Genomic DNA, 26746 nt, shown 5'->3' with positions numbered 1-26746 from the left:
TCACTTCATGAAAATCATTTATTTCCATTATTTCAGCTTCTTTAGGGAAACAACAACAACAACAACAACAACAACAATAACAACAACAACAATGATGAAAACAATTAGTCTCATTGACAGTTTTATTATCGGTTATTTGGGCGTGAATTAAATTAAGGCACATTCACATCATGTTCAAACATCCAAACCTGAAATTAAAAACAGTGGTACAAAAATAATTAAGACTTCTGATTGGGTTTGACATCCTTTAGGTTTAAAGGAACAGTTCAGCCAAATAGTGAGAATTCAGTCATGATGAGTCAAGATGCTGATGGAAAGTCAGGTGATCTGAAGAAACATTATTCACACCCTCCACGTGCAGTCGAGCTCGTGCAACCACTTCAGACGCGGTGCACGAAAATGCTTTAAATTTAGCAGCCACAGTGAAGATCAGAGCTTTAAAAGAGTGTAAATAACATCATTTCAAATCATTTCTGGATTCAGGGGCTTCCAGAGACTTTTATTACGCCTTGAATTAAGATGCAACTCTGTTTTACTGTGAAGCTCCAGAAATGTTCTGCTGACTACGACACTTCACCTGACTTTATATCATCAGGAGGAGGAGAGGATGAGCGAAGTTACATTTTTTTGGGTGAACTGTTCCTTAAAAAAGTAAACAGACAGTGTGGGACACAAAGACGGCGCTTTGCTGATGAGTTTAGGTGACGGTGAGGAAACACATGGAGTGAAACAGAGAACAGAGGGTCAACGAGGTCATGGCGGTCAGTTCGACCGTAAACAGTCTGCAGTCCAACACAAACAGGAAGTGAGCTGTGTGAATGTGACAGGTGTGAACAGGAACACTGCAGGACAGTCGTACAGTACGGCAGCTGTGTTAAACACGATTAAATATCCTCTAATGTTAAAGGACCACGCTGGTTTTTACATCACTGCCGCTAAATCTGTTGTCACATTGATCCTGCAGGCAGCCGATCGATCACTTCATGTCACAGAGAGCTGAACCATCAATACTGAGATCAATACATTCAATTCAATATAAATATCAACATGAGGATGAAATAATTATACTGATAATCTTAAAATGCAGTAAACTATTTTAATGTGCAAAACATTCACATGTAAAACCAACTAAGGAATGTAACTAAGTACATTTACTCAAATACTGGACTAAATACAATTTTGATGCACTTTCAGTTTCTGCTGCTTTACACTTCACTACATTTTGGAGGCGAACACTCTTCCCACTACATTTACTTGATAACTTTAGTTACTAGTTACTTTGCAGATTACGTCCTGCATCAAGCCTTTTTAAACTAATTTATTTCAATCATAAATCAGACTTAAAGATGAACTACGATAATAAGAGAAATGCTAAATATCAAATCTGATAATCAAACTATGAAAACTAAAACTAATTATAGTTTAATTTTACTTTTAATTCAATATTATTTACTGAAGTATAACTTTGAGACTTTTTACTTGGTTTCTAACTCGAGCTGCATTTTCACTTTTAATCAATCTGCAGTTTTTCCTCTTTAATTGTTGAATGGTTTGTAAAATGTCAGAAAATAGTTAAAATGTCACGACTACAAAACACACGGTTTGTATCGAGCGTCAGTTTTAGTGAAACAGTTTGCAGGTTTATGAACGACTTGATTTCTGACCGTCTCTGACACCATCTTCTTCTTTTTCGGTCACTTTAAAACTCTTGACAAATATAAACGACTCGAGCACATTTCTCCTGACCAGGTTTGACACTGGCTGCCTGTTTTATTTCAGATTGGATTTAAAATGTTCCTCGTCACTTTTAAAGCTTTAAATGGTCTTTAAAGGATATAGAACCCCCGTATGTGCCTGGTTGTTCTCTAAGATCAGTGGTTACCTGCTGAAATCATTCAGTTTATAAACTCTCTTTAATACGAAGCCATTTATGAATTCTTAAATAAGTTCTGGGTTTTATTATTTTACTCAAATTAAGCTTTTTTCTGTCTCACAATGTTTTATGTTGTTTTATTTAGTTTTTTTGACCAGCTGTTGTTTTTTTCTCCTCGTCTGCACTTTGTATCTTGTAGGTTGTTTTTTTAAGACTTTCACTGTTGGTGCGTTCAAGGATGCTGGGACAAAGCAGTGACAGCCGGCAAGGAACACAAAGATAAATTTTTCTATCAATTTCTAGGTAATCGACGGACATTTCTTGCCGTCAGATTGTTCTTAGACACAGTTTTTATATCCATCCAATCATTATTTGTTATTTTCATAATGTATATTTCATTTTTTGTGCTATTGTTCTTCGTTCAGGAGTTTCCAGTAAAGCACCTTTCTTGTTAAATCAGTTAATAGGTGACTGAAAACTGCTCCCATCAGACCAGATGTTAAACTGTGATTGATTATTGATCTGCAGATGAAGATCAGAGGTTGAAGCTGGCAGTGATGTAAAAAGTAAGATTTTTAATTAATGGGCAAAAACATTTTAATCAGCGGTGTGATCCTTTAACCTGCTCTACGTCTGTGGAGAAAACACATTCAAACACATTCAGGAGACACTGAAACTCTCTGAACACGCAACACGCTAACGAGGGTCGTTAATAAAATAACTAATAGAAACACGAGAGAAGCAGTACGAAGCTAACACAGGAAGAAAGAGCGAATCAACAGAGCTGCAAATCAACGTCTAGAATTCAAGTAAAACAAAACAGAAAACATGTTCTTCAAATGAAGTGTGGCGCTCCGATCAGAGCTACAGTCGAGTGGCTTAAAGTCAAACTAAAGCAACTAAATTCATTCAATATCAAAGTGAAGTAACGTCAGTTTGCATCCCTTTTTCTTTATATGGAGGCGAGAAGAAGAAGAAAGTGCTTCACACTCAGGTGAGACGAGGAGGAGACGCAGGAGACCCGTCACAGTCGTTACCGACAACATCCGACCTGTTCGAGTCACCGTGACTTCACATTCCAGTAGAATTCGAAACGTAACAGGATGAAACATGATGTAGGAAATTATCTTTTACTTCATGATTCATCTTTTTACTCTGTTCCCTTTAAAACAACAAAGAAAAGTGTGAAACATCAGCTGGTAAAAAGCCAAAACAGTTTTGATTTGAGGTGATTTTCTCTCCGTCAGCTGATCCACAGCTGAGTTAACGAGCTGAGTCACTGTGACGAGATATAAGAGAAAGTGACCAGGAGGGAAGTTATGGATCAGTCAAAACATTCAGAAATCAGATAACAAACCTTTAAAAAGACGTCTGACACAGAAAAACTTCCTTTTAGTATTTCTTTGTGACTTTAAAGGGCCAGTGCACCCAAATTACAAACACATTTTCTCACTTATTTGCCGAAGGTGTTGAGATACTGTGTGCAGGACGGATAAGACACGCGACAAAACACCAAAACCAATCATGTGCTCCATCACAGCCGAACCGAGGAAGTTAAAAGAGAAGGACGTGTTGTTATGTCACCTGATCTCACTTTGGAGCCAGACTGAGGAGTCGGCTGTGTAGAAGAGAGAAACACACTAAGATCCAACAAATCTACGTCATTAGACTTGTGATGAAGAAACGCCTCTGAACACACGTCAGAGAGCAGAAAGGTTAATTCATCGACACGCTGTTTGTTCTTGCAGTGTGAGAAGAAAAAGCTCCTGTTCCTGCTGCAGTCTCAACACCCTGTCAATCATTTAGTTTAAAGCAAATCTATCTGCATGTTTAATGAGATAAGTGAGAAAATATATTGTATTGTAAGCTGGGTAAGTTGTAGTTTCCCGTGTCTGCAGGAGTCAAACAGTTTACAGAAGTTCAGTCAGCTACAGTACGAGTCTTCAGCTTCAGAGTCACGTCGGATCACAAACTGTGTGCTTTCTTTTTTTTTTCCTTTTGGCAGAAATGTAGTTTTGTGGAGTTGTGTGACGTTTTAGTTCACTGCTCCTCTGATCGCTTCACTGACTTCTCACAACATCTCAAACTCAGTCGCAGCCTCCACAGTTCGACTCTTCGCTCCGTTCTGGCGTTTGGTTGGTGTCTCCCTGATCAGCTCCATCAGTCGAGGCTGCCGGGTGGAGGTCAGTGAGGCCGGTGGGAGTGGCGTCGCCATGCTCGCTGTCTGACTGCAGAGCCTCGCTGTGAGTCAGGTCGTTGGACGACTCCAACTGTCCGTTCAGACGGGGGACACTGTGAGAGTTATCGGTTGCCGTGTGTGCAGGAGGCGGTTCAGACGGATCTTCCGGGTGTGTTGGTGCATTAGAAGGCGAGGAGGGCGGAGTCTCAGTGCCGCTGCTGCAGTCGTCAGTGGAGTGTGTTTCACTGGTGTCAGGCTGTGTGTCGTCTGCTGACAGAGTGCTCTCACTTGTTTTGTGCGTGACGTCCGTCTGATCGCTCTGTTGGAGCGTGAGCGCCGGCTCAGGCTGCTCCGGCTGCTCCGGCTGCTCAGGCTGCTCAGGCTGCTCCGGCTGCTCAGGCTGCTCCGGTGTCGGTTCTCCTGAGTCCAGTGTGTGACAGCGACCCAGGGGCCGCTCTCTCAGCCGGGGCCCAGCGTCGAGGCTCGCCGAGGGGCTGCTGACCTCCACCGTCTCCCCGCGCCTCAACCTCCTCCTGTCAGGATTCACCTGGCAGGAAAAATCAAGACCAAATGTAAAGTTTGTCCCGAGGGAGGTGCCAGAGGAAAGAGTTACACAACTTAATGCAAAATTAAATAAAAACAAAAAGGAGATTAAAGCAAGAAACATTAATTTATTATTTGTGTGTTTTTTTGTCATCAGCTACTGCAGGTGTTTAACAGAATGCTGCATCACTGTGAGGAGATGATGACTGAGTTTAAATTTAAGTTTTCATCCTCGGTGAGAAAGTGAACAGTACCTGGTTCACGGCTGAACACCTGGACGGAGGAGCAGAAGAGCCTTTCTTCATCTGCTGAATCCTAAATCAAAGATCACACAAACACAGTTAACGTGACGACTCTGACAGAACCTCCCGTCGTGTTCTGTGTGTTCTCACGTCACCTGCTGATGGACTGAGCCAGCTTCTGTCGCCTGCCGTTGGACTGATCCTGCAGCCTCAGACGCTGGACGAACGAGTGAGCTGCAGCGACAAGAAGTCAAATAAAACACAGAACATCTGATGATAACACACGAGAAATGTTCAACCTCGTTTCAAAGCTTGAAATAAATGACATCATCTGTTGGAAGCTGACGACATTAATGCACTAATGTAATTGCTGTAATATTCATTACCCAGAGCTCCTTTGGGCACCGACAGGAGTTTGATTGGTTCGGCGTCGGGAGAAAGTCCGGACGCTTTCTGCAGAGCTCTCAGGATCTCCGTGTTCTGCAGAAGAAGAAGTGTGTTACCGCTCTCTCGCGCAATTTAACTCATTTCAAATGGTTAATAAGCTGATCATCAATGTGTGTGCGTAAACTACCTTGCCGCCCAGTTCGTAGGCGCAGTCCAGCGGCGTCCTCTGCCTCTTGTTCCTGAGGCCGGGCGAGGCTCCGCCCCTCAGCAGCAGCTCCACCAGCGGCTGGTGTCCGCCCCGCACCGCCTCATGGAGGGCGGTGTTGCCCTGAAGGTTAGCGATGTTCACCAACGCGTTACTCTGCACGGACACACGTCACGTTGGCATTAAAGTGTGTGTGTGTGTGTGTGAGTGTGTGTGTGTGTGTGTGTGTGTGTGACAGCGCTGACTTCAACATCAGGTGTTTACCTGTAACAGGGTGGTGGCGGTCTCCACGTTTCCACAGAGACAGGCGTGTATTAGAGGAGTGTTGCCATAGTGATCCTTCTTGTTCAGTTTGGCGTTGCACTCGAGCAGAAACCTCACAACCTGAACACACACACACACACACACACACACACACACACACAGTTTTAAAGAGTCAGATTGTTGTTCAGACTCATAGCAGCGTGTGGCTGCCGCTCGATGAGACGTCAGATGGAAGATGGTGGTTTTAGTCTGAACATGAAATTTCAGACTTCTCTTAAATGTGCAGTCTCGTCTTTTTGCCACAAGGTGGCGTCAGTGAAGCAGACAGAAACATGATGCAGACTTCCTTATCGCAGAGCGACCACAGCGTTGTGGTTGACACACTTCTACATAACGCTATAAAAAGTTTTATTACTAGTGTGACACAATAGTGTGATGTAGAAAAAGAAGGAGAACAAGAAGAAGAACTATATCAGGTAGCGCAGCAGAAATAAAAGAGTTTGGGATTTAACATGACGTGACATCACAGTGATTCAACCTTTAGAATAAACTTCTGTCAGTTGTGTTGTTGTGACTGAGTGATTGATGGTTTCACCTTTATTGTGACATGTGAGCTTCAACATGAACGCAGTTTAAACAACTCGACATGCGTTACAACACGTGACTGCTGTGTGTCTGTGACAAACTGACATTCAGTTCATTAACTTCATTTGTAGCATCTACAGTTTGTCGATCTCTTCCTTCCTGTTATGTGAACCGTTCATCCTACCTGGATGTGGCTGTTCTGGGTGGCCAGGTGCAGCGGTGTGGCGCTCTGGTTGGTGCGGGCGTTGACGTTGGCTCCGTGGCGAATCAGCAGGGCGGCCAGCGCCGAGTGGCCGTGCAGGGCGGCGACGTGCAGCGGCGTGTAACCGTCAACGTTACAACTGCCAACGCCGAGAGCGCCGGCCTGCAGGACAGACAGCTGCGACACACAAACACACCGAGGACACGGGTCGGATTAATTAATCCTGCATGTTAATTAATTAACCAATAATCTGTTAGATTTAGTTCCTGTCACACCTTCTGAGTGGGAGCGCAGTTTGGACACTGACACAGCGGGTGGCAGAGCAGAGCCTCGGGCCGGAAGTCTTCTTCATCGTCCTCATCTTCATCCATCCACTCCAACAGGTAACGCACCTGCACACACACACACACACACACACACACACACACACACACACAGAAACAGCAGTGATGAATGAGAACAGGATGTTCAGGTATTGAAAATGTGACTGCTTCCTGTTTTGAAATTTGGTCTTACCATCTCCACGTCACCGTCTGCTACAGCACGCAGCAGCTTCTCCACCTGAGACACACACACACACACACACACACACACACACACACACACACACACACACACACACGCGCGCGCACACACAGTTATAACTTCTTTCAGAGTAAACTCTCGACTTTTCGTTGATTCTGAGGTGATTTCTGATTCGTGGTGTTTCCTGTAGTATCTGTGGTTCTCTTACCTCTCTGTGTCGGACCCGCTCTCCCTCTGGTTTTGCCTCAGAGCCCAGAGAGGAGGTGCTGGAGATGGAGGAGCGGCGGCTGCTGCAGTCAGAGGCGTGAGGGGAGCGACTGGGAGACTGTGAGAAAGAGGAGGAGACAAAAATGTTACAAACCAACCACAGATTCTGTTCAGCGCTGAGCAGCAGAGAGCTGAATTAATCTGAAGTGTTTCTGAGGGAAGAAGTTTCCTGATCCTGTCACTCCACTTTCCACTGGATTAATTAAACAGATTCATGTATTTGTTATTCTACAACACAGGGTTTTATAACAAAATGCAAACTGTGGGTCCAATCCCAAAATCTCCTTAATCATAAATCCTCAATCCCCTCAATGACCATAAGGGAGCTGACGTCACCTGGTGAGAGTCTGAGCTGAAATGATGACATAGGAATGGGAGAGATTTAACTTTAACTTGTGGACTTTTAATTTATATGTCTACTTTATTCAGTTTTTAAAATATATAGTCTTATACTGAAAACAAAAACTGGGAGTGAACACAAACACAAATAGAATCAGAGGAGGAGTCAGAGGGCTCAGGTTGAAATCTATCAACAAGGTTTGATAAAAACATCAGATCAGACTCACGTCGACTCCGCTGCCGCTGCGCTGACGGCCGCTCTGACTCGACTGCAACAACATGAGGATCTACAGGAAGATAACACACACATGCACAGACACACACACCATTACACACACACACACACACACATACATACACACCAACACACATCAGAAACATGATATAACTTAGGAAGATGGCTGGAGGAAGACGTTTCAACATCTGCTCTGATTATTTCATCTGATCTGCAGTCAGCTTCTCTACGTGGATCGGTTCCCACGACCCGGCTGCTCAGAACACTTTAAGTTCCTGGAAACAGCAGCAGCTGATCGGATTAGTTAAAACTACAGAGCTCTGAAACATGAAAACAACGTCAGTTTAGATTGAGCCAAAATCGCTTTGATTTCTGAGAATGCTGTGAGTTCATGAAGTGAACAACTTCAGAGAGAAACGGAGAGACAGTCTGACTGCAGCGCTGCCTGACGCTCAGCTGAGAGATCACAGACCGACTGAGAAATGATGGAAGAAGTAAGAACAATAACAAACACTCAGCATTAAATTACTCTGTTACAAGTAAAAGTTCTATACTTAAATGTACTTGTTTAAATTCCACCACTGTAAATAAACAACAGCTGCGACCTACAAACACTATCTGACCTTGGAGTTGAGCGCACACTGCAGCGGAGAGTCTTTGTTCTTGTTGAGGATGTCGGTGCTCGCTCCGTTCTCCAGCAGCACCTGGATGATTCCCTCGTAGCCCCAGCGAGCCGCCATGTGCAGCGCCGTGTCGCCTTTATCGTTCTGCAGGTCCAGACGGCACGTTTGGAGGTCGTAGTACACCAACGCCTTCACACACTGACACACAACACACAGCATGAGCACCATCGCAGCACACAAACAATCACTGTCATTATCGATTATCAAATCCATCACAACCTGCAGCAACTGACTGAATAAACTTGTATTTTTCTTTCTTTTCTGTTTAATTTTGCCTCAAAAAGCCTCTAAAGTTCCACTGCCTCCTCGGATGTGGAGACACGAGTTCTTATTGCCGTGTTTTAAACGGTCAGGATCTGAGTGGAGACAAAGTCGGTGTTGACTTACGTCCTCGTGTCCGTACATGCAGGCGAGGTGCAGCGGTGTGTTGCCGTTGTTGTCCTGAGCGTCTGTGTTGGCCTTGTAGTGCAGCAGCAGCAGCTAGAGGACAAACACACATCACTGATTAGGTTTCATCAATGATATGATGTTAATTAATATTATTGCCTTTGTTTGATATTATTGTAATCGTTCAGTTTGGTCAGAGACTCAGCTCTGCAGCAGAGAGCCAGCACAGGTCCAGATCTTCTGGATATCATGTAAACAAACAAAGACAAACACTATGTGTGTGTGTGTGTGTGTGTGTGTGTGTGTGTGTGTGTGCGTGTGTGTGTGTGTTCACCGTGACTCCCTGGTATCCCCGCTGGCAGGCCAGGTGAAGCGGTGTGAGGGCGTGGTAGTCCGTGGCGTTGACCGGCGCTCCTTTACACACCAGCAGGTCGATCAGCTGGGCCTGACCTGCCACACACACACATTTGTACAGTTAATCACCATATCAGATATATCATATTTCATCTTTTGTCCCTCTGTGTGTCAACAGCTGCTCACCACAGATGGCAGCAGCGTGCAGCGGAGTGTAACCTCGGTCGTCTCTGGAGAACGGTGTGACGATGGACGGGTCGTTCAACCACCTGCAACAGGAAGCAAACAACCAAAGTCACTTTACAGTAGTTGTTAATAGTTAAACAGGTTAATTAGAGAGTGAAACATACAGTTATAGTAACAAAGAATGACATAAAGATTTTACTGGTCTGATGGAGGATCTGTACAGCATCACAGAGTAACAGAGCTGTGAGTCAAATGTTGTTCAAGTTCACTAAATGCTGTAAAATGACACCCGGCTCACAGTTTTCTCAGCCTCACGTCAAGTATTTAGATGCACATGTGGCTCATGTCCCTTGTGGGCCACCATAGATGATTCAGACGAACAGTCACAGGGAGTGAAACTACAAACTGGTCTGATTTACACAAATCGAATGTAAGTTGTAAGTTGTTTCACTTTTTACGAAATCCCAAAATATCCTTGTGTGTGTGTGTGTGTCTGTGTGTGTGCGTGTGCGTGTGTGTCTGTGTGTGTGTGTGTGTGTGTGTGTGTGTGTGCGCGTGTGCGTGTGTGTGTGTGTGTGTGTTAAACTGGGAAGTGAAAGAGCCAACAGCTTCTTGTTCCTGATTCGAGGCTCTGATGCAACAACAACAACAAAAAAAATCAGAAAAGGGGCAAATAAAAGAAGTCAGATGTTTCCTGGAAAAGAAAAGTAAAACATCTGAACCTGTGTGTGTGTGTGTGTGTGTGTGTGTGTGTGTGTGTGTGTGTGTGTGTGTGTGTGTGTGTGTGTGTGTGTGTGTGGACACAGACCCGGACAGCTGGAGGTCACAGACGTCACAGGAACAGAGGGGATGACACATCCTGACGTCCTCGTCTTTCTCTCCTTCACTCAGCAGACGTTCCACCTCCATCTGGTTACCATTCGCTATGTGCTGCAACACACACACACACACACACACACACACACACACACACACACACACACACGCACACACACACACACACACACACACACACACACAACGTAAATCAAACACACAGTTACGTATGTTACGTGTGTACACTTAGTGTTGACTTTAACAATGTTTGTGCTACTGTCAGTGTGTTTTATCTGATTGCATTGCTGCGTTGCATCATGGGAGACAATTTAATGTTGCACTATTAGATCAGAAGTTAAAATACGACGACCATGTTAATATGCAAACAGTACAATCTGACTCAGAGCAACATCTGGGGGCCATTACAGGAAAAGATCTAGATTCAGTACTAATGTTTTCTGGACTTCTGCTTTGTGTGACTGGATGGTAAAAAAAGAAGTGGCTGATGCATTCTGGGACGCCTGTTGGTGGTTTAGTTTCCTGAGCTCACCTCAAACAGACAGTGGATGGGCGTGGCAGCGCTCTGAGACAGCAGGCTCATCCTCTCTTTGAACAACGCCTTGTCATTGAGCTCACCTGAGCCCTGCGGGGACAGAAACAACAGGACATGGACGAGCATCAGCACTAATCAACGCTGCAGAGATAAAACACTGGGGTGACGCGAAAAAAACTCCCTTTTCCTGGGTGACGACTCACAGTGTTTGTGTCCTGCAGCCTCCCCAGGTTGATGTACTCCACCGCCGCCTCGAACGTGCTCAGACAGTAGCTGAGTTCATCTTTACTGGAGTGGCTGAAGCAGAAGTTCCTGATGTAGCTCAGGTTGGCCATCCTGAAGACAAACAGCAAAACTCAGCAAGAAAACATTTGACAAGGTTCCCATTCGCTGGCAGATCAGTCCTCCTCCTGATGATATAAAGTCAGGTGAAGTGTCGTAGTTCACACAACAGTTCTCGAGCTTCACAGCAAAACAGAGCTGCAGCATTCTGCTAAACAACTGAAGCAGCTGGAGAATAAGTGTCTCCATACAGCCGGTCGGGTGTAATCCACGTCTCCAGAAGCCCCGAGATCTCAAACTGTGAGCTCAGCCGTGCGTGGACGGAGTAAAAGATGTTTCAGATCGATGCAGGATTTTGGAGCTTCCAGAGACTTATGCTGGACGAGCTGTATGGAGCCATTATACCTTGTTGTTGTTTTACGTTTTTAAAAAAGGTTCTACGGTTTAACTGTTCCTTAGAATTGAATTATTCAGAGAGTCCTGCTCCTGCTGAATGTGATGATTCACTGACTTTCCTCTGGCTGCTGCAGCAGGTTCACATTTCTCAAATCTGAGGTTCAAACATTCATGATCAGCTGCAGAACTAGTGACCGTGCTTTGTGTTTGTGCTACAGCTCCCAGCAGGACTGTGGACTCTCAGTCAGTTTCATCCTTTCTCAGTTTTCCTCCGCATGATTAATGTCAAAGTGGGCGTGACACTACTGGACGTTTACACACTCCAGAAATGACAGATCTGCTTCGCTGTTTCCTCTAAACAAACCACGAGGGTCAAAGGTCACAGTGAATCCCCCGCCGTGCTCACCAGTTGGGGATTTCCGTCTTCACCAGCAGATAGAGGATGACAGACAGCAGGTCGTCGGCACACACCGCCTCGATACTGACTGTAGAGGAAACACAGGAAACAGACAGAATAACACATGTGGTCCTCACACTGCGGACACTCTGCCTCTGTCCAAACCAAATGACTAAATCGGCCGCTCGGCAAACATTAATTAGCAGCGGAGCGTCCCGCTCTGCAGACTGACAGCGGGGCTGTTGTGGTCCAATTAACTGGGATTTCCTAAGCAAACTGGACAAACACATTAGCGGCTGACAGGGCAGGTATTGTCCTGTGTGCTGATCTGATTACAGGTAGTGAGAGGACGCTCAGAGATCATCAAGAGTTCAGATCAGAGACGTGACCGCAAAACTTACAACTGACACGATTAAATGGTAGTCACACATCACAATAAACAAGAAGTCAAGATAAAAACAAACTGAGAGACTCTGTTACGTTGGTAGAAAATCTCCTGACATAAATCTGCTCTGACAGAAAGAATGAGGAAAGAAATTTAATCAGTATTTTCAACACAAGTATCTGTTCTACTGGAGGAAAGAAGAGCGACGCCGTTTATAAAATTATGTTGGGAGTTCTTCTGTGGACAAAGGCACATTTCTGAGGTGGAAACTGAATTTTCCGAGGGCCCGTTCTCTAACAAACATCATTTTGGAGGGCTTGCTCTCTAATGAGCCCCCATGAACCCCACCAGAGGCTTTAGGGGGTAGGTTATATTTCTGATCCTGTGATGGAGATGAGAAAACTGATGGACACTCAGGAGATATCCACAGATCAGTGCTCACCGGTGCGTCGGGGCGTCTGGGTGGCCGTCAGGACGACTCTGCGCAGGCAGAGCAGTTTGAGGAGGGGGGAGGTCTGCTGGTTGAGCTGACTCAGCTCTCTCTTCGCCCGAGACAAGTTTATACTGCGGACACACGGCGACAGCAGCAGGTTACAGGTGACCAACATGAAACAGGTCCTGAGTTTGGAGATAAACTCAGAAAGGTTCCTACAGTGACGTGTTTAACGAAGAGTCTGAATATTTTAGACAGTTAACTCCAGGTCAGCTGTGTTTTCAACTAAACAGCTTTTGAGGCAGATTTCATGGTCAGTCTTAAAAAATGTTGTGTTGGCTTACCGTCACTCTGATAACAAACGTTAGCTCTCAGACGTCTGAGTGTTCTTGAATGCACCAGCACACAAAACCTCAAACCATTTAAGTCTCACTTTGATGTCTCTCCCTGTCTGACAGCGTCATTCAATCAGTAAGTGGGAGAACAAACTGCTGCACTGACCTGAACTCAGGTTTGACTCCCAAGTCTTTCTGCTGCAGATCCTGCAGACGCCGGCTGGTTTTGTTGAAGGCGGCGTCCTGTTGACGAGCAGCAGAACAGACACGAGATCAGTCTGACGAGACCGTCATCACATCAACATCCTTTCATTTAAAAACACAGTATCATGTCTGTCGCTGAGGGTCCAGAGAGCCAGACCTTCTGGAGACAGAGATCTACAGATTCCCTGCATGACAGACTGCAAAACATTTTCACAGTACAAAATACATTATTTAAAAAAAACATATTTCTGTAAGTGTGGCAGAGCAGATTTCACACCTACCTGGCTCGCTTCAAGTGTTCCCACAAAGTTAAAAATTAATTCATGGATACCATGATGAACATACATCTGCAACAACAAGAAAAAAACACAGACAACATTTTACTTTAAACAACAACAGCTGCAAGAAAGTCACAATCCAGAATCTGCAAAGAGTGAGAGAACTGATCTGAAGAGAGAATTTAATTTGGTCAGTTTGAACATAAGTGAAATATAAATCCAACAAAAACATCTTTGACTGGATCAGCTGACTCTTGTGTCAGACACACAGGAGACGTCACGGATCTCTTTGATTAGTTGGATTTTCCTGCTCTGTAGTGAACGTGACGAACTACATGAACATTTTCCAAGAGATAACCAATAACTTCACGTCTGTGTGAAACAAAGCTTCTTCTTCTTACGATTAATCATTAGTTTAATTTTTAAAGATAAAGAGAGTCAAATTTCTGTGATTGCAGCTTCTTAGATGTGAGTATTTTCTGGTTTCTTTCCTCCTCTATGACAATAAACTGAATATCTTTGAGTTTGAGGACGTCATCTTCAGCTGATCGACGCGTTTCATCATTTTCTGACATGTTGTGCACCAAATCAACAGATTAACCCACAATGAAAGTGATCAATACTTTTGTGAGCGAACCAGCATTACTCATTTATTTACCAGTCACATCAGATGTTTGGTTATTTCCAAGAACTCTTATTCTTATTCTGAAAACAAAGATGCAGCAGAGTCGAACAGAGAGACTGTTTGTGAGTTAAAGCCGCCAGTCAGGAAGTTGTTCTACATTCTGCTCATTCAAAATCAAATATTTATGAAATCTGTTTGTCAGCTCTCAGAAGAGTTTTTAAACATATTTTTATTTACTTCCATCAACAAATGCTTCTCTGTTGAATCTAGAGACGTTGATACGTAACAGTGAGTAATGTTACCTCGACTGCCTGTTTGAGGAGAGTCATCTGAAGCTCCTGCTTCGCCAGAAGTTTCTGAGGAAACAAAACAATCCATTCATCAGAACAGTGAATTAAGAGAAACGCATCAGTCACTGACAGGATGTGATGTAACTCCTCCTGTTACTGTGATTAGGCAGAAAATTGAGACGAGCGGTGAGCGTGACAACAGTTATGACACAGATGATCTTATTAGACTCCAGAGGGAGACCAACAGGACATCCTCCTGTCATGTGATGTCATCACTGATCCGCACGCTGTTTGTGTTTCAGTTCAGGTCAGCGCGATCAGAGGACGCGACACGAAGCCGAAGATCAGACTGAAACTCCTCCTGGACTAAAAGATGCAGCTGGGGACAAAGTCTTCAGCAAAATTGCATTCAAATGTTTATCTGGAGCAAATATGAAGCTCGACAGTCTGAGTCAAATTAAGGATAAGTTTAAAGTCCGTGTAAAGCGGCAAAAAAATTGTGTTATGAGTTTGTCACACCAAAGAAACATGTATCATTGACCACTGAGCCAAATTTGAAAGATTAAAAAAATTGTTAAGTATATAAAATTAGGTCTCTAAATCATGGAAAAACAAGCACTTCTTTCTGCTGAGAAAGGTGTCAGTTAGAGGCGCTGGAACCACGCCCATGCGGCGGGGGCTACACGTCATGTTGATGATGTCGGTGTTCCCCAGGTGTTCCCCTTGTCTATCTAAACCCGCGGACAGTTTATAATCATATAGATGCTGTTATAATGTGTATTGATTGAGATCCTGACCCACTAAACATCCTGGAAAGTGACGGAGTGAAGTTTTTCGCGCTAAATTACATAATTATACATAATCACCATCAGTAAACAGGACGCTGTCTGACTCTGTCACTCGCGGGGACGGAGGCTGTTTTCTGGGGGACAGTTTCCTGAAGTCTCGGTCAGGAGGGCTGGCGGTCGCGGTGATTTATTTTCGTCAAACACTCGGTGAGTTAAACACTCTTGTGACAAGCGTGACAGACGCTGTTTTGTGAGCAGAAATGTGAGGAAGAGTCGGGAGGACAGGGAGGGGACGGACAGGAGGACAGACGCTTCTCCACATACAGCTGTGGGATTTGTTTTCCTCATATAAGTTGCTAAAGACAGTTACAGTTACTACGTTACTTTTGTTTAGTCCTGTAACGTTGCTTTGTGGGACATTTCTCTGTATTTAGTTGAGTGAAGGACCTGTGCAGTTATCAGACTGTCAGACCGACACGCCCTCGCTCCGCGCCTCCGGATTATCCGTTCACACTGGGACGGCTCACCAATAATGCGGCCCTGATACTACCTCCACATACCGCCGGTGGGACCCGCCGTCAGCAGGACGGAGAGGGTCGGCTGCGGCGCGGCGGCCACATCATGCCGGTGGGACCCGCCGTCAGCGGGACGGAGGGCCGGCTGCGGCGCGGCCACATCATGCCGGTGGGACCCGCCGTCAGCGGGACGGAGGGCATGCTGCGGCGCGGCGGCCACATCATGCCGGTGGGACCCGCCGTCAGCGGGACGGAGGGCATGCTGCGGCGCGGCGGCCACATCATGCCGGTGTGCAGGACGGAGAGTGTCAGCGGCGGTCAGCAGCGGTCACATCTCCTCGTTGGCGGAGGAGAGGATGCAAGCCGGGGACGGAGTTGACCAGCGTCAACGGACTCCCCCCTTTCCTTACGTTTCATCCGAAGGAAACTTAAATAAGCTAACAGCGCAGTCACCCTGCACACTGTGGCATCCAGGAAAGATGCAGAGCGATGTGGAGGAGACATGACTGGTTAGCTGACTGGTTGACTGGTTAGCTAGCTGCAAACTATTGTAAGCAATGCAATCCGAAACTGGAGAGTGAGTGGGAGAACCGCTGAAGCCGATGCGCTGAACGTATTTATACCACTTCCGCAGCAGGGCGGGGTTTATGCAAATCATATGGCCGCGTTACGTAACGCGGCCATGATTTGCATGATTTCTGACCCGCCCATTAAATCCTGAACACAGAAATGTTGAAAAACTGTTTGTGAGCCTAGCTCCAAAATTAAATTCTACATGGCCGAATGGCTTTTACATGTTTTAAGTAAACACATTTATGACCCGTTTAATGTGTTTAGAAGAAAATGGCTGATTTTGGTTTACACGGACTTTAAAGTCTTTTGAGGATAAAATCCTGTTAGTTTGTTTCCCTGTTAGTGCCCAGACTCATCAAACCGACATCAGAGAACTAGCAGGACATCTGACCGTCAGCATGGTGTGTGAAATCCTTCAGGTTCAGAAGGACGGTAAGAAAAAGACGAGGTTTGTATTTAAAAGGCTGAAACTTGATTTAATTGCGGATCACTCTGAACTTGCTGCACCTGAACTGAGACACAGTCTTCATCTTTAACCCTGCAACACCTTCCCTCGTCTCCATCACACGGTCCTACAATCAGATTCTACTTACCAGACGAGAGTCTCTCAGCAGACACTGAAGACATTTAGTGTAAAGACCGTTCACAGAGTCCTGAGAGGAGAGAAGAGACGGGAGGAGGGTCAGATCACATTAAACACCTTTCATCTCACACGAGTCTACCCGAGTTATCTGTCAGGTTACATCGACTGTTAACATTAACATAAGAAACATACTGACTACATGTTTGTTATGTGTTTGTTTTATGATCGTCTGTGAATGTGTAACTGTGTCGTCTCGACCACGACTTCACTTTTTTCCACAATCTAAGAATTTAAAAAATCATGACACATTCTCTTTTATATTAATGCAAAATATATATGAACACAAACAATAATTCAAAACAGGACAAAGCACAGAGGAAAACACAAACAAACAGAATATAGAAAAATACTTAAAGTCGACTTGAATTATTGAAAATTTTAAACTTTCTGTTGGAAACTTTAGAAGAGTTTTTGTTAAATACAAATGTTTGATTCAAGATTTTTCTCAAGTGCTTCAGCCAAATAAATAAAGTCAATTAAGTTTAACGACAGAATAAAGTTAAAAGACAAAAAACACAAAGTGAAAGTGGTGTGCTGCTGGAAGAGAAGAGCTTAACAAGGAAGAGAATAAAAACATTAAATTAAGACCTGAAGTAAACGGAACAAACATGGAGGAAGGATGAAGAGGAGAAGGAAGCGGCAGGAGGAAAACTGACGAAGAAGATGGATAAAAAACAACAAGGCAATAGAAGAAGGAAAGAAAAAGAAGTGAAAGGGAAAGAATAAAGGCAGAGAAGAAGAGAATCTGTCCTACTATGTGGTGTCGGAGTCCCTTTCTCTCCTGCTCTCTGAAGCCCTGACAGAAGCCCTGGACGAACTTGTCCAGTTTCTGAGCGTGGCGGCCGAGGAACTCCCTGACGTCCTCCACGCTCTTCAGGCAGTAGGGGGGCGGCGGGCTGAGCTCGGCCGGGCTCGGGTCCACCTCCAGGGGCCTGGAGATGCACAGGATGCTGTAGCTCTGCTCCTGGTCGTTGTAAAAGGTTTCGTCAAACAGGATGGGGACCGACGCCGGAGCCGGGAAGCCGGATCCCAGCAGGACCTGCCTGTCCTGGATCCTGACCTCCTGCAACACAAAACACAACACTGCTGCTAAACAGGCGCAGGATTTATAACACAGGTGACGTACCCAGTTCTGGATTATCTCTATATCTAACAACTTTTAACAGGATATGAAACCATCTCAATTTAATACTTTTCAAGGCCTACATAAGCAAACAAGATCATCAGTGAGAGGACCGGCTCTGTGGAGGATCTGTTGGAGTCAATGAGGATCTTGAGTTTGATTAAGATTTTGGAATGAATGACTTGTTGTGTCGAGTCACATGATTCTGGATCAGCCAACGAGAGCATCATGCTTTTAATTCAAACTCTAAAAATAAGGCTAATTAAAGATCAAGGCTATTTTGCACATATTTTTTAGACTCGAGAGCTTTAAGCGTCTCTGTTGCAGCTGATGTTTACGAGGTGAAGCGTCGTGCGAGGCGAGACAAACCTTTCCATCTGCAGTCTGGTATCCGTCCTCCACCGGCTGCAGAACATAGCTGTCGAACTGAGAGTCCGAGTAGCTGCTGACGGTCAAACTTCCACAACAAGGCACCAGAACCTGCACGTGGTCGCCGACGTCAGACAAGAAAACATTGTATTAATTTATTGACCACTGAACACAGTTTTAAACACACTTATCTAAACTGAATCACATGTTCCTGATCTGTTTCTTCCCAATTGTTGACCTCACCTGCCAACATTCAGCAGCTGATGGAACACATCGTTTACACTGAATTAATTAATTAAATACAAAGACACTAAACAGTAACAATATAGGCTACTTCTTTGTCCCCGTGGAGAAAGTCCCCAGACTCCCTTAACAAATGTGTCAGTTTAGTGAGTTGTTGAGTTGGAGACACTTTATAAACTCTGTGAAACTCTGTCTCTGACTGATTCTGCATTATTTGGACCTTCTTGTTCATTCAGCAAATGTTCTACATGAACTTCTTTCTGTCTTTGTGCAGAAACATGGAGTCTGTGTGTCTCAGTGATGGACGGGTTTGTTTCATACAGAGTGGAGGAGTTAGATCTGATCATAAGTGGTCGCTCAGGTGGGATGATATTAGCAGGTGTAAACAGAACACAGAACACAAAAGTCAAACTTTCAGGACAAATCGAGGACATTCCATTGGGATCAGGAGGATTTAAGGATCTAAGAATCTGATTGCGAGTCAGATAATGTTGTGCAACCAGGAAGTATTGTACAATGTGTAGTCTACGTATACAGTGTTGTATGTTACGTCTTGTATAACTGATTTTCCAGGTCAGCGGCCTGCTGTGAAATGCGTATTAGCAGCTGTAATCCAGTTAGATGCATTTTCCTGCTCTGCTGATGTTTTGACGGCGTTGAGATCATCTGAGTTTCCAGAGAAGTTGTGATGAATCATAGCTGCTGCTGGTCTACAGCGAAACACCTGATCTGATCTGCCCACGGGTCAGAAACCAAAACCTGTTTCAGAGAGCGGGTGTTGCTGTCGTCATTTGATATCTGTCGATTTTCAGTTTCTCGCTGGCACAAATTTTGCAGTTTTATCTGAATGAGCTGATCGAGAACACGTTATCAACCCCTGACATGACTAAAAGATCATTCAATTCTGTCTCCGTCCTCGACTGAATATTAAACATGAACTGAGAGGAAGGTGTGGGCAGAGAGAGGACACAGCTGACAGAGAGAGAGAGACAAAACCACACAAACCTTTGTTAATGTGAACGTTTGACCTGCTTTCAAGACAGGAAACAGCCCGACAGCTCAACATGTCGATTTACCGTCAAACTGAGTCAAACCAGTCTCCTCTTCCTCCTGATCCCACACATTTTGACGCTGGTGCTGAGTCAGAGCTTCTGGGATTTTATGTCAAACAAACTGCTGTCTCTGCAGTTCTACTGTGTAAATGTAGAAAATCAAACGCGGCCCACTGAAGTCCAGCATCCGTCTGTGTCTCAGTGAGCAGCAGGTTCAGCGGTCAACACGCTCGACTGGAGAGAAGGAAGTGAAGAGTGTCTGTTCACACCTGCAACATCACAGGTTCTTTTATACTGCTGTGCTTCCTCTTTTATCACCTATAACAAACTTATAACAGAACACATTAATCCATAATTCTCAGGCTGTGTCTACATGAATGTAATGTTTTACACATTTTGTACTGAATACATTTGTATTTTTAGGTAATTCTATACCTGCACCAAAGTAGGGTTGGTCAAAAATATCGATAAGGCAATATATCGCGATACTTTGCTGCCCAATACAATATCGATTTTTCAACTCCTAATATCGATATATCGCTGAAGAGCGACTCTGCTGTGCGGCGGGTGTATTTCTGTAGTAGAGAGAGTGGCTGAGGTCTTTGCAAAATGGATGGCAAGTTAACAACGCCTCCGCAATTTAAAGTTGACGTTTGGAAGCACTTTGGCTTCAAAGTTAAGAGAGACAGCAAGAACAACGAGCTGGACAAAGAGAATATTACTGCCCGGAAATTTCATGGGAATTAATAAAATGGAGAGGCTGTTTTGAATGAAATACTTTTGACTCAATTTATCCTCTGATCAATATCATCTGATGTACATATACAGGTACTTGTGTTTTCATCTTTATTTATATCGCAATATCGTGATACGTATCGTATCGTGAGGTTCTTGCCAATACCCACCCCTACACCAAAGATATCTGAGTTTCATTTGTAAGAAACAACCAGAATTCAAAGCTAGCTCCAAAACTAAAGCAGGCAGAACAACCTCCCGTCTCCACAGAACAGTTGTTGTTACACAGAAACCAACATTACTCAGGAAACTACCAGGAAACATTCAACCGCCATAAAACGAGCACCAACATGCAAAAGAAGACAAGCGCTGACATCAGTTCATGTTCAGCTAGTTAAATGTGGAAGACTGACGGATGTGCTGGGATCAGACTTTTTAGATTGGAAAGCCTGGACACCAAACACATGATGACGACTGAACAGCTGAGCACATCACACGACAACAGACAGATGTTAAGAGTCAAAAACACAGAAAAAGACATTCACCAAAGAGAGCTCGTTCCAATAAGTCAAAAAGCAAAAATATAAGATGGGACTGCAAAGGGAGAGAAACTGAGGAAAACCCCAGAGAGGAAACCCGGACTGCAGCTCTGACAAACACACAGGCTGGTTATAACAACTTGTAAATAAAATCCAAATGAAAAGGAGAGAACTGGTGGGACTCACGATGCCGTGGAGCTCGGCCACTCGGCTGCAGAGGTCCGGTCTCTGCTTCTCCAGCGCCAAGTAGAAAGGATTCTTCAAGATGTTCTCATCATAAACAGCCATAAGGAGCTGGAAGTCTGGATCCTGGAGAGGACGATGGAAAGAACTGGTTAGCATGATTAAAACTTCGAAAGGCTCGGGGTGGAGGAGAACGTCTGCATTTCAGACAAAACCACAAAAATCTACCACGCAGCATCTCCAGGTATCAGTACCAGAAGCTGCAGTTCCTCACGTGTCCACTGGAGGCTCCAGAAGTGAGTCGTCTCCATGGAGCCCATGTTAAAACAAACACGTCTACAGCCTGTTAAATGAAACAGTTTGAGTCTCTAATTTCCAGCTCATGACAACCGTAGGGGGGAATTTTTGTGACTCAGTTAAATCATATTATGGCTAACAGTTGCACATAATCAAATGCTTCGATGCAACTAACATGGTTTACTCTGCTGTTAATAAGTGGAGGTGGAGGGACAGACGGCGGTGTTCTGGATTCTGGCGTGATAAAAACCTTTTCTCAAACTTCTGCGTGAGATGAAATTAGCTTTTCGAGCTTGTTAGCATTAGTTAGCTTTGTGGCTTTCCGGCTCTTTGCCCATTTCTGATTAGCCAGGAGTTAAGCATATACAGGCACTGACAAGGTGGTGACGGCCGGTACCGCCCACTCTGAGCCTTATTCTGGCTCTTCAGAACTTCTTCAGTAACGCGACCCCTGGCATTGAAATTGCCAAAACCCTGCAAAACATTAACAAGCTAGCTTGTTAGGAGCTAGGTTATTATAAGGGTTAGTTTGAGTGTGTAGCTAGCTCGCTTGTTAGCTGTTGTTGTTTCCTGTAGTGACAGGAGGAGAATACCGGCTCGTACCAACAGTCTACATCCTGAGAGTCTGACTAACACTGAGATCATGCAGTAGATAGAAGTCAGAGCGGTTCATCATCTGGGAACCAGGAGTTTTAAAAGACGTGGTGATACATCGTTTAGTTGTTGAGGTATTTCAGTTTGGACTCAACTGGCCATCACTGTCATACCAGGAGCAAAACGACTGTATCATGACAGATTAAATAAAGAGAGACTCAAAACATCCAGACGGTAATTGATGAAGTATGACAAACAGAGCGTCCAAACAAAAGCATGTGAAGACGCTGAGGAGAAGTGAGTTATGCTCAGTTATTGATGTCTGAGAGAAGAAAGCAAAACTCCAGAACAGATCTTATGATTCCTTCATGTCTCCATGCTGACTCGATTAAGACGCAGCACAAATACATGCCGAATAATATTCTACTTAACATTATTATCCACTTTGCTTGAATCAGCAGCGGACAGACAAAAAGTCCCTTCAGATCGATTTACAGCATTTTTATAAGGGGGGGTAATTTTTCCACCATTTTTTTTTACCAGCCTGCAGAGTTTAACTATACGTGGATGTTCCCACTGTCTCTTCTTCCACAACTGGATTGCTCTCCTTGTGTGATCTGACCTCGGCTGGGCTGTAAACCACCGACGAGTCGGAGAAGGAAATACATGCTGGCTAGAAAAAAATGGAGATGCACTTTCGCTTATCTCATGATCTCCAAATCCATGATTCAATTTTCAATTTAGAGTTTTTTCTCTCAAAGCACTGACAGCTCCTTCATTGTTGGTCTATCACATCTGGATTAGTAAGGATCAACAGATCATTGGTTTTATGCCCCAAAGCTAAAATGTTTTAATTCAAGCCCGGATCATGTGGCTTTAACAAGATGTGGATTTCTGACCTGAGGAGAAAATAAAAGGTGAAGAGTTCAGAAAAGTACCAAAGTTTAAAAGTAATCAGTAAAATCTGAGAATAAATTCTGTAATGGATCAGCAGCCAGAGCAGTTCAGGATTGATTTCTGATCATTCATCTGTGAACTGTGACGTCTTGCTCTGAGAAGCAACTCGTGAACGGAAAGATGACGTCACTCCAGATACACAGATACTATCATCAACAATGTGTCCACCGTCTGCTCGGCAACATGTTGCAGCATCTAACAGTTCGAGTGAAAAACAGAAAGAATCAGTGAAAGAAAATAAGAGTTTGGTTTGACAGCTGTGAGAATCTCACATTATGTATACTCCATTTGTGGCACGAGACCAGACAACAGCAAGACGTAAATGTTTTCCAGCAAGTGAACGTCTCAGTTTCACGCAGACTAAGAAAACATCTGACCAGAGTCACAAGAAAAAGGCTGTGTGTGTGTGTGTGTGTGTGTGTGTGTGTGTGTGTGTGTGTGTGTGTGTGTGATCAATGTTTGTGCATGTAAAGCTGAACGTGAGCAGAAAAGCTCCACTAAACAATTCGATGTCGTTTAATCCGTTCGATGAACCTCAGTGACAAACACTGATTTTATTTTGAAGGCAGAAGCACTGAAACTACTGCACCAACATGCTGTGAATAATAAACTTCAACTTTTTTAGGTTAATGGATCAAAATCATTCTGTCTGACAAATACCTATCAGTATAACAGATAAACATATATCTACAAGTATATAAATCGAGGTGAAGCTTTCAGGGAGCGGACCACAGACAGAAGAAGGATGTTTTCTCAGAGCACTTTTAAATTAATATATTTAATCAGCAATCTGACACAAATGCTGAATACTGTCTCTGATAATCAGCCTGTTCAACAATCAGTCTGTCCCTAAAAAAATACAATTACAAATGCATAAACATTTGCATTTACCGTTTCAAAGTCACCTAAATAAAGCAAAGATCCTCTGAGAGCATGAGTTAAACTGATCTCTGATCTGTCATCACGTCCACACACACCTGTCCTCCTGCTCTTCACTCCTCAGGTTCATGACCTTCTATCACCAAACTCTTCACCTGCCAGCAGATCAACTCACCTCATCGCTCTGCTCAGTGATCAGCTTCATCCTCCCTCAGCTGCAGACAGACAGACTGGTGACCAGTCCAGCCGAGCAGAGTGAGACTGCTGCACCACAGCGGCCTCGTGTCAGGCTGCTCAGCTGGGGATGAAACTAAAGAATGAGTCACGTGACCCTCCAGGTCCTCGTGACCTCACAAGCTGGAAGCCGACAGTGTTTTCAGTGGTGCAGAGGAATGTGCGTTACATTACACTCAGTCTGCAGTCGCTCAGCTGACGTCTCGGCCTGAAGCTTACTCAGTGTGTGAACAGGGGAAATACTTCAGCAGCCACAGTGAGCCGATCAAAGGTCACAAATCCACACACACACAGCTGAGACCATCGATTCTTAAATAATCAAAACCCACAACTCAATACTACACTTCCAGGTCGCCTCGTGATAAGATACTGACCAACTTATCACAATGTCTCTAGTTCAAGTCCAGGTTACAACCCTTGTTGCATGAATCCACAAACACAGTGGAAGAAAGGAGGAGAATATAATAGAGACTTATAATACTACTGTGGCCCTTCAACAGGGTGGAGGTCAGGTGACTGAGGAGGACAGCGAGGAGCAAATACTCATAAGGACAGACACTTTAAAAACCTGGTAATGTTGGGAAAAAGGTGACATCACGCCCCAAAAATACAATGAAGAAAAAGCATCAGATTGATTTGAGAAGCTGGAAGCAGCGAATAGGACTTACACAGCAGCTGCCAACAGGGATGAAATACAAGACTGTATCATGGATTTATATAAACTGATTCCTGCAATAAAAAGGTTTGTTTCTCCACAAGATCTGAGATAGAAGTGTTTTCAGTGTGTTTCTGTGTCGAGCATATTTAGATGACTGTCAGAATACAATCAACAAATCGATACCGACCTGAACTAAAGTGTGAGTTATAAACATGTTTATTGCTTGGAGTAATAACCACGACCGCCCAGGACCTCGTGAATAAAGTGTGAAGGAAAAACACAGAGAGGAAGGTCAGAGGAATTGGGTGAAGTGAAAAAAGACACCGCTGCTGCCTTCTGGCTCGTCTGGATCAATAAAAACCTTTCAGCAGCTGAATGCAAAAACCAGCACAAAGAGGTTTCACAGCCTGAGTGTGAGCGTCGTCCTCAAAACAACCAGGAAGTAAAACTGATAACCAGCTTCAACCTGTAAATAACTTCATTCTGCCAGACAGCCAGGTGTGACTGTACCACAGCTTCAACCAGGAAACTGAAGTTAACTCACCTTTAAGATAAAACCAGGCTGTTACTGAGCCTGAGCTGATGTTGGGATTTCAAAATAAAATCCATACTGTGCCACAAAACGTTTATGCATATCTTAATTATCATAACACAGACCACACATGGAGACACGTGTTAATTATGTGATGATATTTGTGGTCTTGTGCTCTAATTCAGCTCACAGCTCCCAGGCAGCTAGAAACTCAAACCGAACTCCATTCAAAAATCTGGCATTTTAAATGTTTCTTTGTTTATTGACGAAACTTTATGGCACACTGAATATAAATACACATTTATGGAATCTTTGGGGTCTTTTGAGTGATTCGACAAAACAATTATTCCTTCAACTTGATTTCGGATTTAAAAAACTATCAACTGTTTTATGTTTAATTTTACACACAGGTCTTTCCCTCTATCCTTTATGAAATGAAATATTAGTTATGGCGAACTAGTTTAGTTTGTATGCAGCTATTTGCCTATAACAGATATTTAATCGTGTTCTTCAGGTACGAAACTGTCCCAGGAAACGTTCACACGTAAATATCTCAACCTTAAATTTGACATTTTTTGAGTGGAGCCTGGTCTGATGCTACCGTTAATTCGGGGCTTGGTTTTAGGGGTTAGCTTTACATTTAACGGCTGCTGTCTTTACATCGCACTCTCCAGAGCGCTACTCACAGGTGTCAGGACAGATCTGGGGATATTTATACAAAATTAACTGTCAACGTTTGTAAATTCAGACATTAATGATTCTAATAACGTGACTCAGCCGAACAGAACTGGCACCGGAAGCTTTACACTTAACCTGTTAGCTAGCTAAAAGCAACAACATCGTTTTAAGCAGCCGAGGCGAACATCAGCCGGAGCGGTGTTAGCTAGCATTAGCTAGCATTAGCTCTGCTGGGTATATTTAACGTTAGCGTTAGCTTATTAACGTGTTAGCATGACCGACTGGTGATCCAACCGCGAAGATGAGCCACACAGAAGCGATGTTTAGGAAGAGGACTGTTGTACCTGTTAGCAGTGAGTCCCTCAGGTCATCCAGGCGTGGGCATGGCAGAGACAGACACCCGCAGCAGCCTGTCAGGAGCTGTTTACTGCGATCAGCTGGCTAGCCCCTGCAGGACCGGAGCCTCTGGTCTGGGGTTGCCAGACATCAGAGGAAAACACGTAAAATGTGCTGTGAGAAGAGCCGCTGTTCAGTGAAACAGAGTGTGAGCAGGTACGAGTGTTTCTGCTCAGCGCGGGTCTGTACAGGAGTCACGAGGTCAGGTGTTTGAGTCTTTAAACTCCAGTTACTGTTGACTTCACCTGACCCGCAGATGCTACGGCAACAAAGAGGGTCACAGCGCCCCCTGCCGCCCAGCACCGTGC

General features: G+C 44.2%; 1 protein-coding gene across 2 annotated transcripts; it reads right to left on the bottom strand.

Moving 5' to 3' along the window:
* Positions 1-94: 94 nt before the first annotated feature.
* ankrd27 (ankyrin repeat domain 27 (VPS9 domain)) lies at positions 95-26746 on the bottom strand. 2 transcript variants are annotated; one of them, XM_030426187.1, is made up of 28 exons: positions 26387-26746; positions 21217-21339; positions 18462-18572; positions 17724-18032; positions 16920-16979; positions 14463-14516; positions 13539-13604; positions 13220-13296; positions 12728-12849; positions 11910-11988; positions 11029-11161; positions 10823-10915; positions 10265-10386; positions 9457-9539; positions 9251-9366; positions 8917-9009; positions 8470-8667; positions 7839-7898; positions 7214-7330; positions 6997-7041; positions 6756-6872; positions 6463-6657; positions 5694-5813; positions 5412-5585; positions 5224-5317; positions 4993-5071; positions 4850-4910; positions 95-4599 (listed from the first exon to the last, which is right to left on the bottom strand). In XM_030426187.1, the coding sequence occupies exons 2-28, from the start codon at positions 21316-21318 to the stop codon at positions 3961-3963; spliced, it is 3519 nt and encodes a 1172-aa protein (XP_030282047.1). In that variant the 5' UTR covers positions 21319-21339; positions 26387-26746; the 3' UTR covers positions 95-3960. The 2 variants fall into 2 exon arrangements, with proteins under 2 accessions (XP_030282047.1, XP_030282046.1); XM_030426186.1 differs by lacking the exon at positions 26387-26746 and adding an exon at positions 24116-24386.

Source organism: Sparus aurata, chromosome 8, assembly GCF_900880675.1.
Source record: "Sparus aurata chromosome 8, fSpaAur1.1, whole genome shotgun sequence".
In the NCBI taxonomy this organism is placed as follows: domain Eukaryota; kingdom Metazoa; phylum Chordata; class Actinopteri; order Spariformes; family Sparidae; genus Sparus; species Sparus aurata.
Note: the sequence above shows the minus strand (reverse complement) of the source record. Positions and strands in the feature narration are given on the sequence as shown.